The sequence below is a fragment of the Atractosteus spatula genome, chromosome 14 (genome assembly GCF_055471065.1).
Source record: "Atractosteus spatula isolate fAtrSpa1 chromosome 14, fAtrSpa1.hap1, whole genome shotgun sequence".
In the NCBI taxonomy this organism is placed as follows: domain Eukaryota; kingdom Metazoa; phylum Chordata; class Actinopteri; order Semionotiformes; family Lepisosteidae; genus Atractosteus; species Atractosteus spatula.
Window position 1 is genome coordinate 23,955,513 of NC_142719.1, and position 16,492 is coordinate 23,972,004.

At 37.9% G+C, this 16,492-nt stretch overlaps 1 protein-coding gene across 1 annotated transcript; it reads right to left on the minus strand.

The window, feature by feature from the left end:
• Positions 1–233: 233 nt before the first annotated feature.
• LOC148820936 (adhesion G protein-coupled receptor E3-like) lies at positions 234–15,396 on the minus strand. The gene is made up of 11 exons (XM_088933415.1): positions 15,378–15,396; positions 14,666–14,837; positions 13,707–13,817; positions 11,876–12,051; positions 11,226–11,387; positions 9,684–9,878; positions 2,562–2,797; positions 2,405–2,471; positions 1,891–1,982; positions 532–691; positions 234–248 (listed from the first exon to the last, which is right to left on the minus strand). Exons 2-11 carry the CDS (start codon positions 14,808–14,810, stop codon positions 234–236), a joined length of 1,359 nt encoding a protein of 452 aa, XP_088789541.1. The 5' UTR covers positions 14,811–14,837; positions 15,378–15,396.
• Between the last annotated feature and the right edge of the window lie 1,096 nt (positions 15,397–16,492).

The following is a 16,492-nucleotide window of genomic DNA, read 5'->3' on the forward strand; positions in this document are numbered from 1 at the left end:
GCCTCCACATTCTCAGAGTTTCTGAAACTACTTACTTTGGAAAACAAAGTGCTGGCATCTGTTAAAGAAATATTCAAAGACAACTGATATTGGCTTTCACTGTCGATGATATGGTGACCATCTAAGATGATGATGAGGGAATTATTTTAGACACCTTTTTGTGAAATACTCGTAAATGTAAAACAACATAATTATTTGCAGGAATTCAGACTTAAAGTGCAACATATTCTCAGTCAGTCATAGAAACACTAGAAAACAGACAATAGAGCTAAAAGAGTCCCAAAGCAAAATACAGAGTAAGAAATGCCTGTAGTGCAACTACCATAGCAGAATGGCTGCTATAGTTCTGTCTAGAAGAGCCCAACATTTCAGGAAAACCCCATTTTGTGTTCACCTACAGTAGGTGTAAAACAAATGTTTCTACAATGCAGAACCACAAAAACTTCATTGAACGTGAGTTGGCAAATGAACTCCAATTTAAATTACCTGCTATAGATAAACTAGGTATGAAAGTCCATGGAAATAAATTACCTCTTTGTTGAGCAGGCAATGAACAAGAAAGATAAAGGTCCCCTGCTGCGAATTGAGGAAGAGAAACATATAAAAGAACATTGGAGATTCCTGGACGAAAGCTAGGATCCAGCTGCAACCCAGGATGACAAATTGGGCAAGTGTCTTGAAGACCATTAATCTGAAAGAGATGGAGAAGACTTAACATTTCAAACAAGCCAGACCTGGTTTAACTAGGGTTTGAGGTTCATTTCTGATATGTCAAACTTACAGGCAATATTAGTTTGCTATCTTCATGGAGCTAAGGTGACTGATATTGACCAGAGTTGACAAGTTCCTAGCTAGGGTAGACAATGACTGCATTAAAATAAACTGAAACTGTTTGTATTTTCTCTCTGTGTTTGTGTGTGTTTCCAAAGGGTACTCTAATTTCCTCTAACAGTCCAAAGACATACTAGTAGGTTAATTGCCTTCTGAGAAAATTGAGTGTGTGTATTTTTGTGAGTGTGTTTGCCTTGTGATGGATGGCATCCCATTCTTGCCTTGGGACAGGCTGTGGCCTGTTATGTAGAACTCAAATCAAGTGTTTGACCACATTTAGAATATCATGTTCAATTTTGGTCACCATGGTACAAAAAAGTATATCGCTGCTCTAGAAACAGTCCACAGCAAAGCAATCAGATACATTTCAAGACTTTAATGAATGTCCTACACTGAAAGGGTAGAGAGAGCTTAACCTTTTTAGTCTTGCACTGAAAAGACAATGAGGGCAATTGATACAATTAATTATCATCCTCAATTGCACTGATGAGGTCAAAAAAGTGAATTTCTTCAAAACAGTGAACAGTGAAACACGAACCAGATAACACACATGGAAACTACATGAAAGTGCATTAAAAAATAAGAAAAGGAAGCACTTCTTTACCCAGAGAGTTTTGGGAGTATGAAACAAGTAACCCAGCTTTGTTCTTTAGCTTCCTTTAAGAAACAGCTTAATCACTTTAATGAGACCCTTGGAGCCATAAATTACTAACTACTGAATGGGTCAGATGGGCTGAATGACCTCCTCTCATTTGTAATTTTTATTATATTCCTTATGTTATAAGGTGATATTGGTCTTTGGGGGATTTCTTTTAATATTGTTTGGTTTGACAGATTTACATTTATTGGGTTTTACAGGACTATGTTGCATAGTTCTAAATCAAAGCAATGGACTTTAATAAACACAATGCCATTCAATGTTTAATGTTTTTCAATGCTTAAGGGATACTGTGACTCCTTGTGGTTGTGTATTTATTTTTTTAACCTTTGTTAGCAGATCATAAACTTTGAAGGAATCATTTGCTGTCTGCAGGTCAAAGTTTTCACTGTAGTACCCACCTGGTGTCTCTTATTTTGGAGATTTCACTTTTCATGTGAGCCAGAACAGTTAGGAGATTCCATACAGTTGAAACAAAGAGAAGGACACTGGTCTGTAGAAAGTATATTAAAAAATAAACCAACCCATTTCTTTAGAATAAAATTTTCACTGTATCCAAACTGCAGTTTTCATTAACCATAATGTAAATTACTAGAAACATATGATTGAGTTATGCATCATTAAGATTAATCAAACCTCAGTAAATTAACTGTCACGCCTGACATCCCTCCCTAGAGGGCTCTCCACTACTCCCGTTATTGTTTCTTTGATTATGTTCGGGTGTAAGGAAGAAGGTTCCACAGCTGAAACGTTTTGTTTTCTTTCTTCTCTTTTCAGTATGGAATAAACCCATTACTTGTTCCATTAAGCATATATGTCCTATAACATATAGGTCATTTGGTTAAAAAGAGAATTTTCAAAATTCAGTTATCACTTTATGCATATTTTACTGGAGCTGATGAAAAAAAAACATACCACAAGAATATAGCACACAGGCCCCAGGAAACTCCACCTGAAGCCATTGTCATTGTTCAGCCAGCATCTGAAAAGATTTCTCACATAAAAGTCTCAGCAGAAACATGGGCTAATGTCTGTATACTTATGCACACAAAAGAGTGAGACAAGCACTTACTTTTTTTCATTTCCATAGCCATTTGGAAAAACTCCAACTGACACACCCACAATGATAGCAGGAGTGCTGTACCCAATCAGCAGAAGGTAACCATAGTGCAGTCCCTGTCTCTGGATGACCTTCACTTTCTTCAGGCTCTTCACCAGGAGGAAGATCTGAATTGCTTCCAAGTACATCCACATAAAACTTCCAAGGAAGAGGTAGTGCAGGATTACAGCAATGGCTGAACACAGGATCTGAAAAAATGGTAAGGAGCTTCTACTAAGAGAAGTACAAGCTATCTTCTTGGCTTGGATTTATATCTCAACCAACAAACTGCATACTATATTAGATAGCTATGTTCAAACCTTTGTATGTGTAAAAACTGAAAGATCAATATCAGAAGTCACAATATTATGTATTTTGGTCAGTCAACCACTGTAACTTATGTATGGAAGACATGAGGTGACTAGCAGATTGTGTTGTACTTTGGATCTGGGTTGTTTTTAATATAGTAGCACTGTACGCAATTGGCTTGGGTTGCATGACTCTTGTGTCAATAAGAGGGGGGTCATACTTTAAAAACATAGTCTCCTTATGGGTGTTGCATTCTATCAAATTCCCATGGTATGGCAGTTTGCATGGTCATTCCATAGGCTAGGTATGTGAATGGTTCATAGAATGCAAAACTAAAGCAAATAAATCTTAAAATAAATGCCATTATATCTTGCTTGTTTTCACCTTTGGCTTTTTAATTAGCCATACAAGCAAATAGCAATAGTTCATTGGCTCTATAATGTCCCATCAGATGTGAGCATCTATCTTACTGTCTTGCAGAACAGGTGTTTCTCTTGTTCATGGTGGCCCTCCCCAGGCCATGGCACTAGTGGTCATGTGTAGGGCTGTATCAAATTCACAATTATTTTTTTGAGCGGTGATTTGCCCAGCAGCCGAGCGACCCCCTAAAGCGCCTTCTGGGGGTGAGCAGAAGGCTCATAGAAAAAGTTAAAACATTACAGCTTTTTATAAAGCAAACTTAATATAGTAAGAACAAGCATGTCAAAACTTTTCCAAAATAATACAGTAAGTGATTGGGTTAAAGATTTTGATGCATAAAATGTTTACGAAAAAGGTGGAATACTGTTGTGTTTTTTTTTTACATTTTAGGTACCACTATCAGCCATATACGGTGTGTATAATATATTTAAATTCCTAAATTAATATTGTTTATGATGTTCAGAGACCTCATGCTCCTGTTACTTTTTTTGCTCAGCTACCAAAAGTTCTGTTTAGTTGTAAAATCCCATAATAATATTCCATATTAACCCAATTTAAACATGCACAGTAGAGAACAATCTTTTCACTAACAACTAATGCACTACAAGTGCCACCTGTCGATCATCTTTGGCCAGCGAATCATGTGCTGGCCAAACCTGCACCCCCAATCCCACGTTATGGGGTATTACCATGCATTCTGATTGGCTACATCTGTATCTTTATAAAAATGTTGCAGTAATTCTGTAACTTTCAGAGGTTATAAACAATGCAAATACATTATATCTTTACATTTATTGTAAGAAAACGCTAGACAAGAACTGTTCTCATCTGACACAATGCCCAGAATGCAGTGTGGACAAACCTGCCCTCCTCAGTCATCTTACCAGCTAGTGGAGGACAATTGGTCAGGTGAAATTTTAAACCAGAGTGTGTTCTTTTTTTCTTATTTTCCTTATATTCCTCTTTCCAGGTCTGCACTACACCCCATTGTCATGAATCACGACAATCTTAACTCTGTGTTAAATACTGAACATGAGTGCCTTACCACAAAATGTGAAGTTTGCTTCTCAACCAATTAGCTTAAGACTTGAAAACACCTTAAAAATAGAGCAGCTGCAACTTTGCCAAGTGCTCCTGATGCAATGTACAGTGGCTTCAGAAAGTATCCCCACAACTGCAAATAATCCTGTGCCACAACCAGATATTCTAATGCAGGGGTTCCCAGCCTATTACAGCACAAGGCCCACATGACCGACCATAAAAACTTCCGCGGCCCACACAAGGACCAGGCCGTCCTCACCATTTGAAATGGGTTAGCTCTACACCTCAGCAGTAGCCTAATCGACACCGGTAATCAGAGAAAATACGCATATACTGTACAAGCTACTGTACAGCTTTACAAAGACATTTTATTGATTACAGAAGGAGTCCAGTCAGCACCTCACAAAAAAATAAAAATAAAAATAAGAAAAATATTGTAAAAACTAAGGCACCAGTACAGCTCTTTCTTAATTATGATATCTCTCGTACTTAACGTTAGCCTTGTCAGAAACAAAACTGAGCGAGCGGAATCAAAAGGAACTGAATATTTTTACACAAGTGTGGGGTAGCGTTCTGTGCCAATTAATTTATGAGGACATTGAGATACACAAATATGCACAATAACTATCAAAATAATTATAAATCGGAAATATATGTTAACTCCCCATCGGTTACATTATATTCAACATGTAGATTTTCCAATGGGCGCAGGAATGCACACTCAATAGCTTTCAACTAGCCCAGCTGTGAACACACGCACCTTCTTTCTGGCTCACTTAGTGAGCGGGCTGGTTCTCTTTGATACATACCAAATGCTGGATGTCGGGCTGCAGAGACGTATTTTGTTTGGCTTTAAAGCCTCGTTTGATAACACTTTGCAACACACAGCACACAGCGGCAGCGGCTCGTTCTCAGTTCCCATTTTCTCTTTTTTAGTTTGTGTTTGGATTTTGGGTTATCATTATAAGACACTGAAGCGGTTTCTTTGCTTGTAGATGGGCCTTCCTCTGTGTCCTCGTAAGAGAACCAAACGCAAGCCACTTATCCAAGACATGAAGCATAGTTAGGCAGTTATACTACATTCTGCATTAGATTTCTTGTCATGTCACATACTGTATAATAGCGCCAAATGGCAGTCACGTCATGCCAGCATGCTAAGCCATAATATATACAAATGTTTATATTATGTTATTTATATTATATATGTAGCCTGGCAAAGATTAATCAGCACGGGACACAAATATATTTTTGGGGTTCTTTATTTCTAGGTGAGTACAGTATGTGGTCTGATCTGTTCTTAGTTTAAAAAAAAATAAAAAACAAAAGAAATGACATATAACGATATTTTTATCTACACAAAATACGGTAGTGGCTCTTTCACGCAGCGCGTGCAGAAATAGGCCGCTCACAGGCTGCACAGGTCACCTCTCAGCTCTACCCTCACTGAGAACGTTACAACTCTCAGTAGTAATTTCGGGTACTTTTTATCGGTAACTCACTGCTTCTTAGTCCCTACTGCCCATGCGCAGAACGCTGAAATCAACTGACAGGAACTAAGATACACCGCGAGCTAAGAGGTAGCGCCATCTAGTGGATTTGGCATAACAGGCCGCTATTCACCACTAGGTCACATATATAATGTTATATATTTACGACTGTTTTACAACTGCAGCCAAGGCTGGCGCAACCCATACTTGGGCTCGGGTGCAAGTAAATACAAAATCCCCTCCGGCTTCCTTCTGCCTCCGCCAATGCACACAGAGCAAGAGAGCAGAATTCAAATGGGCTAACATACTGAACTTGATACTTAGTAACGAGCTATTTAAACGTTTACAGCTTGTCTCGTCGCGCTTTTGTCGCAACAAACTTGCGACTTTGGGATGATATCACTGAAATCCACCTGCCTTGCGGTGCTGTTCTCTATATAGACAACAAAGCCAGAGCTGACAGTCTGTCCTGTGTCATGGTGGACCTTAGATAGGTTTTGATCAATTTCAGTTTGCTAAACGAGCATTCAGCACTGGTGACAGCAGCTGGAATTGTTAAAAACACTTGACATGCTATCACTTTGTCTGGAATAGCGGATTTCATATCTGACCAAATACTGCAGTACTTCAAACGGAGTGTTGACTTCATTGGGGCGTAGATGAGACAGAACTTTAATTCAGTTGCCAAATCTCCACCATGTCTCCTAAAACAAGGCAAGTTCGTTGCAGCTTCAGTTGAATTATCTCCGGTATTTTTAATGTCAAACAAAATGCCAAAAAGATGGCTGAATTCGCTCAAGAAAAAAAAAACGTCTTTCTGTCTCACAATGATGACAGTGTCCAGAAAGCAATTGATGAAGTCCACTTTAAACCTTTCCTCTCTAATGGTCTTTTCTGTTCTTTGCGTTTCTCGCTGCCTGAGTTACATTTCTCGATCACTTTCATGTTGCTAAACGTAAGCTTGTGTGCTGCTCAGTCTTGCAGGGGAACAGCTCGCGTTATCCAATTCTACACATTTCGGAATGAACGCGCCAATGACCAATTACAAATCATCTCCACAGCCGTGTTTTCCTAGATCATTGTGTTTTAATTTTAAATATGCCAGACTAATATTGCTATTGGAAAATACACAGCGTTCCCTGCCTCAGACATACGAACCCTCGTTCGTTTATTTTTTACGGATGTTTTTTTCTAATGACGTTTTAATGGTTCATTTTAATGGTTCATTTTAATGACGTTAGCAACGGGCCCCCTTAGATCTGGGTCCAGGTGCAATTGCACTCATTGCACCCTCCGTAGCGCCGGCCTGATTACAACAATCATTTCATGGCCCACAGGTCGAAAACCACTGTTCTATTGCATTGAAATCATGAAATCATGTAAGATTCACACAACATGCGAAAACAAAATGTTTCATTGTGAAACAAAACTCTATGAAAAATGAAACACAGAAAAAAACTTGATTACTAAAGTATAAGCCCCTTATGTTTACTTTTAAGAAACACTTTTTGCAGCAATTGTCTTCTTGGAGATGTGTAAATGTCAAATTTGCACATCTTTATTTGCCCATTCTTCCTTGTCGATTTGCCCAGTATCTGTTAAGCTAAATAGGGAAACTGCTGCTCAAGTTGTCTTAACTCTGTGGAAGTCACTGCTTTCCTTTCTTATCTGCTCCACTCTATGTACAATAGAGCCACAGCCATATCACCCTGCAACTCACAACTGGCAACCCACTGAAGCTAAGCAGGTGTGAGCCTGGTCAGTACCTGGATAGGAGACCTCCTGGGAAAAACTAAGGTTGCTGCTGAAAGAGGTGTTAGTGGGGCCAGCAGGGTGTGCTCACCCTGAGGTCCATGTGGGTCCTAATGCCCCAGTGTAGTGATGGGGACACCATACTGTAAAAAAAATAGGCACCGTCCTTTGGATGAGGTGTAAAACCGAGGTCCTGACTCTCTGTGGTCATTAAAAATCCCAGGGCGTTTCTCGAAAAGAGTAGGGGTGTAACCCTGGTGTCCTGGCCAAATTTCCCATTGGCCCTTACCAATCATGGCCTCCTAATAATCCCCATCTATGAAATGGCTACATTACTTTGCTCTCCTCCCCACTGATAGCTGATGTGTGGTGGGCGTTCTGGCGCACTATGGCTGCCGTTGCATCATCCAGGTGGATGCTGCACATTGGTGGTGGTGGAGGGGAGTCCCCATTACCTGTAAAGCGCTTTGAGTGGAGTGTCCAGAAAAGTGCTATATAAGTATAAGCAATTATTATTATTATTACAACTGTATGCTTGGGGTTGTTGACCTGTTGGAATACGAAACTTCTCTCCAGTCTAAGGTCCTTTCCTCAAGGACTTGACTGTATTTGATTCCACTCATTGTTCCCTCTACTCTGATAAGCGCCCCCTTTCCTGATGCTGAAAACATCCTTTTAAGATGAAGCTTGGTATGAGCTTTTTTTAAATTGTTCCAGGCATAGTGCTTTGCATCAGACCAAAAAGTTCAATTTTTATTTTATCAGACCAGAGAACCTTTGGCCACGTGGTCACAGGGTCTGCCTTCTTGTAAAATCCACGTGTGCAGTTGTGTCTTTTTTCAGGAGTGACTTCTATTTAGCCACTGTTACGAAGCATCTTTCAGGACCCTATGCAGATGACACAATCCGGAAGGGAGTGAACACACACAGGGAAGAGACGAGGAACAGGCTGGTAGACGAACAGGGGGGGCGTGGTCCAGGGCGAACAGTCCAAAAGGGAGTCCAAAGGGAGATCCGTGGTGAGGCAAATGTCCAGAGCCGGGTGATCAATCCAAAACGAACAAGACAAAGTTAAAAGCCGGACTGGGATCTGGCAAGGGGTCGTAGACAGACGAGACAAAGTTAAAAACTGGAACGGGATCCAGCGAAGGGTCGGGGGGGAAAGGAATCAGGCGCTCCAGGTCCTGGACTCAGCTGGTTCAGGAAACCAATGCAGAGCCCGGAACGGAGTGAGCATCTGGCTTTAGTAGGGAGGCAGGAACAGGGAGCAGGTGCATAACATCAACTTAAAAGTGAACGAGCCGGAGAGCCCTTAAGGGGGAAGGACTACAATCGTGACAGCCACTCTCCCATAAAGACTAAATCTGTGTAGTACTGCAGAGGCTATTGTCCTCAGGACAGGTTCACCGATCTTAGAGGTGGATTTCTGTAGTTCTGTCAGGGTGGTTATTGGTTTCTTGGTCACTTTACTGACTATGGTCCTTTTTCTCCCATTGCTCAGTTTGGGACAGTCTGCTTCACAAAGAGTCTGTGTGGTTCTGTATTCCTTCCAATTCCTAATGATTGACCTGTCTGTGCTCCTGGGAACTTTCAACACCCAAGATATTTTTTTATACACCTGCACAGAGCTACACCTCCTCACAATTCTTTCCTGGAGTTGTATGGACAGGAGTGCCTTCTGCATAGTGTTCATAGTAAAGTTTAAGCTCTGACATGCACTGTCAACTAAGGAACATTTAGACAGGTATATTTCCTGAAATCATGCAAACCAATTAAACTGACTCCATTAAGTTTTAGAGTAATCTTACAAGGAAATTGGATGCACCTGGCCTGAATTTGGAGTGTCATAGAAAAGTAGTGTATACTTATCAAATAAAGACATTTCAGCATTTTCTTTTAAACATGTAAACCATTTCCAAAGCTTTAGTTCTACTTTGACATTACAGAATATCAGTGACAAAAAAACTACTGTATATGGGTATATTTTAGAGTCAGAAACATTAAAAAATTGTAAAATATCCAAGGGGCTAAATACTTCCTGAAGGCAACGTTTTTATCCAAGCAATGTTTTGATTCCAATGCTCACCTTATTTTCTGTTTGTGATGATCCAAGCACAAAGATGAAGTGAGCAAGGAAAAGACAGATGCTGAGGTTGAGGCGCGCTGTGTTGTTGATCTTTGGATTCCAAGTACAGAAGGAGAAAGTTAGAATGGCCAGGGCCAGGCAGACTAGGTTAATTGAAACTGCTATTTTATTAATGAATGCTAGAAGGTCATCAACCTGAAAGATAGTAAAAAAAGGAGAAATTTCATACCTGGCATATGTAATGGAACAGACAAACCAAAAAACCTGTGATACAAATTGAGGTACTGCTTTCAGCAACATGGACTTGACTGTAAATTGAAAACTCATTTACAATCTTATTATGAGCTGCAACTGTTATGATGCAGCTGGTGGTTGCAGTGCTGCCAAGTTGACAGGTCAAGACCCAAGCGCAGGGGACCCAGAAAGACAAGCAGAAGGAGTAGAGGAGAGAGATCTGAAGAGACAGGTTAGCTAGACAATTAAAGGCTTCTGAATGCAGTCAGTGCACAGACTCTGAGCGTGAGAGCGGAAGGGGTTCCCCAGGATAAACAGACAGCAAATAACCAGTTCTAAAATGGGTCAGCGGAGAAGTGGGGTATCAAAGGTATTGGTCTAGGGTCTCTAAATAAAGGCTTTTCTCAGTTGGAGATTGTTAGGAGATTGTTAAATAAATGTATAGCCAGAGTGGCTTGTCAGCTGTAGCTTAATGCAGTAGCTCTGATGTTAGCGTACCAGTCTAGCTGAGAGTCCTGCCTTAAATAGCCTGTCTATTGGTTAATTGAAAGGTCTATTGAAAGGTAATTGGCTTAACTAATAGACATACTGACCTACTGTAGTTTGCAAGAGGTTGGTGGAAGGTGAATACAACCAACTGAATCTAACTGGATATGCAATATATACTGTATACTGTAAACATGTGACAGTTGGATTTCTTCTTAAAGTTGACAGCCTACCCACCATTTCTTTTGCCCTTATTATCAATGTATGTTCTGTAACACTAGATAGTGTTACAGTAGTAAACAGACTTAGTAGGTGTGACTCCACTGACTTTACAATTATTATACAATGAAACAGGGTTTCTGCTTGAACAGAGATGGTCCCCTAACCATTTTGTTTCTTTTTTTAAGAGGGTGGTAGGTGGTGATGACATAGCAGGTCCTGTCAAGCCACATTACACAGAAGACTTTTTTTATACCCATTGCTGGTCATCACTCAGTAGTCAAAATGTGCAGTCCGCAGTTAACTGCTCTTCTTCAGTAAGTGTATGGGCAATTATCTCTGAACATGGTGTAATTCTAGCTTCTCCTTAATTCATTTTCATTTTACTCAGACTGTTAACTGCTTTCCAGTTATTTCCAGTTACAATTAAACCATTGTACAGATTGCATTAGAACTTTGCAGATTTTACCTGCTAATTAAAACAAATGGGCAAGTACATTTCAGAGAAGATTTATATATGTTACAGGATGTGATACTTGTTCAAATGCAGCCTACTGTAAATGTAAATAACAGAGTCATCACTCATTTCTCAAAATTAATTACCTCATGTTCCTTATCCATCTGCATTATCAGAGCAAAGGTGGAGAGGTGAGTACAGCTGCACACTGTGTGGCTTTCATTTGAATATGTTGCTGTGCAACCTTCCACAGACCAGACCGTCTCCTTCCAATAGACACAGGTCAAAAGTCCATTTTCTAAATGGGACTAAAGAAAACTGCATGTCAGCTGCATTATCAGTAATTATTATTTTTCTTACTCAGACCTTTAAACAAATATTGGTATAATTTTTAAAAGTTACAACAATCATCATCAGGTTTTAAAATGAATACTTGAATAGTAGATATGCACACAAGAGTAAAGCACATGCAGGCCAGGCCAGAGGAATGGTACACATACTGGTACACATGGTACACATACTGTAAGTATGGCAATTACAACAAATGTAAGCAGAATGTAAAAGTTCTCTGTATGCATTGGAAGGGTGTGAGAGTTTTAAACTACATATAAATGTAAATCCTTTGGATTTTTAGTGCACAATTTATTACAATTGCATATGAATGGCCCCTATTTATTTATTTAAACCTTTTTTATCTATTTAGTTTGAAACCTTGGTGAATAACTAATTTTCACATAAGCACCAATCATTTCAATCACTGATGTGATTAAATTATCAATCAAATCAAGTGACATACCTTTGTGTGCTTTAAAGTAAAGTTAACAGGCTCTGAGAGGTTGGTTGTCTTTGTTTTGGGTAATGTTGCAGTTATAACATCTGAAATCATCTCCGACTGATTTCCATTCTCAAAGAATTCAACACTTAGAAGTTGTTCCATTTCAGTGTAGGACATAAAAGCCACTGCTGCTGAACCTGATAACACACAGTTGTCAAATGCTTCTTTAAAATATGTAAAAGACCTTTTTTTAAAGGGGATTTTTGTGATGCCATTTTTTATTTGTGATTTGAGACATAAATCTGATGCAACATTTTATATGTAGCAGCATGTTATTATAGATTTGTAATCAACTTTATGCTGCATTGACCAAACATTAAAATAGGAGTTTAGGCCTATGTGTAAAGCACTAGGAATGATGGATAAGAAGCGCATCATAAGTCTATAACACAGACGTTGACATTGTAAACTCAATTCATTCTCAACCTCCCTAATGATGAATGATCCAACATAACTCCTCTCAGTCTGATAAACCAAAAGGAAGACCCCCTTTACTTTGTCCATGGGTCAGAGGTTACAGTCAATTACCCAAAGTATGACCTTATTATGTTACGTTAGGAATTTTATAAAAAGTAGGGGTCAAATCCTTAAAAATGTGAAGATAAACTTACTTCCTCAAATTTTGTATTTTGAGAAAAATTAAGAATCACTGATTGTACAAGTGTAAATGTCAATGAAATCTGGGTCATGTTTATTTAAAGAAATACTAATCTACAGATAACTTTTCTTTATTTCAGTCTTCCTGCTTCCCTGGATGAAGAATAAAGAATAAACCCCACTTTGCTGACGACCCCTGAGTTTTAATAGTAATTTTAATTTTAGTAATTTGTGTTTTCTTAAAGTAGGTAAAATCCCACCCATTTTCCAATGATTTTATCCAACACAGGTGTTGGGGGGAAGCAAGAGTCTATCGCTGAAATCAATGGGCATAAGGCAGGATACAGTACGAGTACGTTTTGGATGGGACACATACTGTACAAACTCCATGCAGATCACACCCAGGAATCAAACCCTGTGGTTCTAAAATTTTTTTTCCAATACAAGTTTGCATTTGAAGAAGCAGTTAGAAAATGGATGGTTGGAGTCCAACGGCTATCAGGTAGTACAGCAGATGATGAGTGAAAGACCTGACAACTTGGAGAGATGGTTGACAAGAGAAGAAAACCCCCAATAAGAGATAGACACCAGGCAGAGGTCAGCTGCTGTATGTTTCAGAAGACATTTCTCATTATCTAAAAGGTAAAATTCTGCTGTAGTCAGTGAGAGAAGAGAAGGAGCATAACTCATGATTAAATAAATATTTAGAAAATCATATTATATAAATGAACATGTGAACTGTTAACAGTACTGTGTGAAGCAGAACAGAATTAGTAAAAGTTATAGTGAGGTAAGGCACTATACTAAATTTTTACCCGTGGCTAAGGCAATGTAAAAAGGTTGAGTCTTTAAGACTCAAAGGTTGAGTCTTTAAGAGTCATTAACAAAGAAACAAGACAGAGGATAAAAATAGTAATGACAGATCTGCCTTCAAGACTTTTAAACTGTGCATATGTTCATCAAATTATTTTGTATGATCTGGTTAGAATCTTTTATTTTGTTTTAGAATGTTTAATTTGTTTTCAGTGATCTTTTATTTTCTATGAAACTATAATAGAGGTACATTAAGTAATTAGAAATTGTTACAATATATACAGTATGTGTTTATGCAGTAAAATTGTTTTATCCCATTACCTAATTTTGCTTGATGTAAGGTAAAACAATTAGAAAAATAATTAATTCCATCCTTACTTACCCTCATTATTCTTAGCAATTGATGTCAAATTGATTTTCATTTCATTTGCTTTACTCTTCAGGAGAAGGATATTTGTCTTTTCTGAACCACCAATCAAACGAGCCTCTGAAAGAGTTTAGTAGATATGCAGCACTGTATTCCAACACACACTGCTACACATTTTATTAATAAGACAGTTGCTTTATATATAGAAAATACAGTAATATCTATCATAATGCCTTTAATATAGCCATGCAAAGCATAAAGAGTAATTTTCCCCAAAACTGAATTTCCAAATATCAAGCTCAAAATCATCTGAAAATATGCGAAAAACTGACAGAACATGTAAACAAAAGATTATATGGAAAATTAGTACAATGAATGCAAGAAAACATAATTATAGGATTATCCATATTATTAATAGTTCCACTACATACCAGTATTTAGTCTTTCAGTACTAAATTTATTTAGAAATGAAGGGCATGAAATTGACATGTACTTCAATCTTTGGAAAATCTCGCTCACAATGAACTAATAAGAAGGCCAAATGTTAAAGCTGTGATTTATGAACTGTGCTCCTTACAGAGTTTGAAAATTAGAAATGTTCTTTATTTTTGTAGCTAGCTGTGAACATAAACAGATAAATAAACATAAACAGATAAACATAAACAGATAAATGCATTAATATTATAAATATATAACATTAATGCATTTATGCACAGTTATATATTTATGTACATGTTCTTTTTTGGATAACCAGCATGAGCGGTGATATTATCAAAACTAGAGAATGCACTGTTTAGAAAAGGACCGTGAATGCAGAGGAGGCACATCTTTCAGTAACAGCTGAGCTATGGCTACCCTCCAGGTTACAGACAAGACTGGCAATTGTTGTCTTAAAATTGTGAATTGCATATATGCTGATATAAGATATATGTTCTGAAAGAAAAATTCTGTCTTTTAAATATTCAGTTTCTTACCTAGACTGTTCAATAGTATTGTTTCATTCACAGCAGTTTTATTTGTTGATGGAACCAAGGTGGACACCAGTTTTTCTGTGGTTTGTAAAACAGCATTCCTAGCATATGCGCCTTTTTCATCTGAGAGCCTTTTAATGGTGCTCATAACAGCATTCAAGTAATTTTTCACAATCTGCATATGGAAAATAATATGAAAAACACCTGAATATTATTTTTTGGAACATTTATTAAAATCTTACAAGCATATGTATTAATTCAAATATTTAAGTACAAGGAATCATGGTTCATGACAAAACGATGAGAAATGGAGCCAACACTCAGAAGTTACATAAAAGGGTGCGGATTTGCTGGTGCAGGAGGGACATGTGGTCCTTAGGAGAGGTTTGCACAATACAAATGTACAGTATGTACTGGGTATGTTATGCTTTAAGATGGAGGAAGAGTCCTATTTTCTATTTTAATTTGCAAATATATATATACGATTTATGTGATGTGTTGTCCCTGAATGCAGATTATGTTAAATGTCATAACTGAAAATGATTGTCTTCACCACTGTTCTGTCACTAACACTTTTATCAGGTAATACTGTATATACAACTGGGGTAATTTAAATGCTATCATGTCTTTTCCTTTCCCTTTATAATTAGTACCAAGCTTGGCATGCACCATATTTTCTCATGTGTGTTTGAGAATGAGTAAACACATTACTGACCCCTTTATTTGAAACTGTAGTTTCATCAATTTCTCTTCCAACATTGATGAGAAAACATATCTCCTTCAGCTGATCCTGGAAATAATAAAAATACATTAATAAATATGGGAAAGTAAAAGTCACAGTACAATTGAGACAAAGTAATTTGTCTTAAATAAACGCTTACATAACAAGTTCTATAATGCTTTATGAGAATAAGGAGAGTGCGGTGCAGAGCAATCACTTTTGTCACCAAGACTCACAATGTTACTGTAACTATTCAATATTTCACTTTTACTACCTTAAACACAACGCAATATTTGTTTTGCTATCAATAGTTGTAAGGATATAGTATGTTCAATATCACAGTTATATGAGAATAACAGAGATATCATATGGTTTTGACCATTATGAGTTAAGTCCACATGGTTGAGGTCACAAACGTTAGGTTGAATACAGTATGTTTTTCTTGAAACCAGTCTTCAGTATACAGAAGACGAATACTGACTAATATGGACATTGTCTTAGACCAGTTCACGCCCGCTACTGTACAACACTTCTAGTATGGCCCAGCAGACATTAAAAGTCACACTGCCATTCAAAATCCAAATCCATTTTTGCAGATGATCTAGGTCTAAATGCTAGGACATTTTGTCTATAAGAACAGTTTGAACCTCAAAATGAGCTGTCAATTGTGAACCTGTAACAGCTGCAGGGGGTTGGAAACCAGAGGGTCTGGGGCTAGAAAGGAACAACCAAGTAGTTTCTACATGAAGTAGAAACTTCATGTCTCAATGACTTGTTTCCAGGAGGCAAAAGGAGAAACAGGTGAAACAGAACTTCTGACCAGATGTGAAGTAAAGCATGTACAGTAATACTAGCAGCTTCAGAACTCTGTCAGAATTGCCAAAGAAGACAATACAGTAAGTTTCCTTTTCTGTGGTGAAATGATTGACCTTGGCTCTGCTTGTGTGAAGTGTGAAGAGCTAATTTAAGTGGCTAAAATGCTAAAAATATTTATCAAATATATACATATTGATAAATATATCTATACATAGTGGACTAAAGCTATTAGGAATTGAGATAACTGTGGCAATGCTAACAGCTACTTGTCTCTGCCATGATCAGTTTGAACA

What these genes read in the sequence shown, in the direction of transcription:
- LOC148820936 (XM_088933415.1), bottom strand. Translation starts at nt 14,810, where the DNA reads ATGAGCACCATTAAAAGGCTCTCAGATGAAAAAGGCGCATATGCTAGG. An exon ending in AGATGGATAAGGAACATGAG is followed by an intron (nt 9,879 to 11,225) that starts GTAATTAATTTT and finishes ACTATCTTTCAG; the next exon opens with GTTGATGACCTTCTAGCATT. An exon ending in GGCTATGGAAATGAAAAAAA is followed by an intron (nt 2,472 to 2,561) that starts GTAAGTGCTTGT and finishes AAATCTTTTCAG; the next exon opens with ATGCTGGCTGAACAATGACA.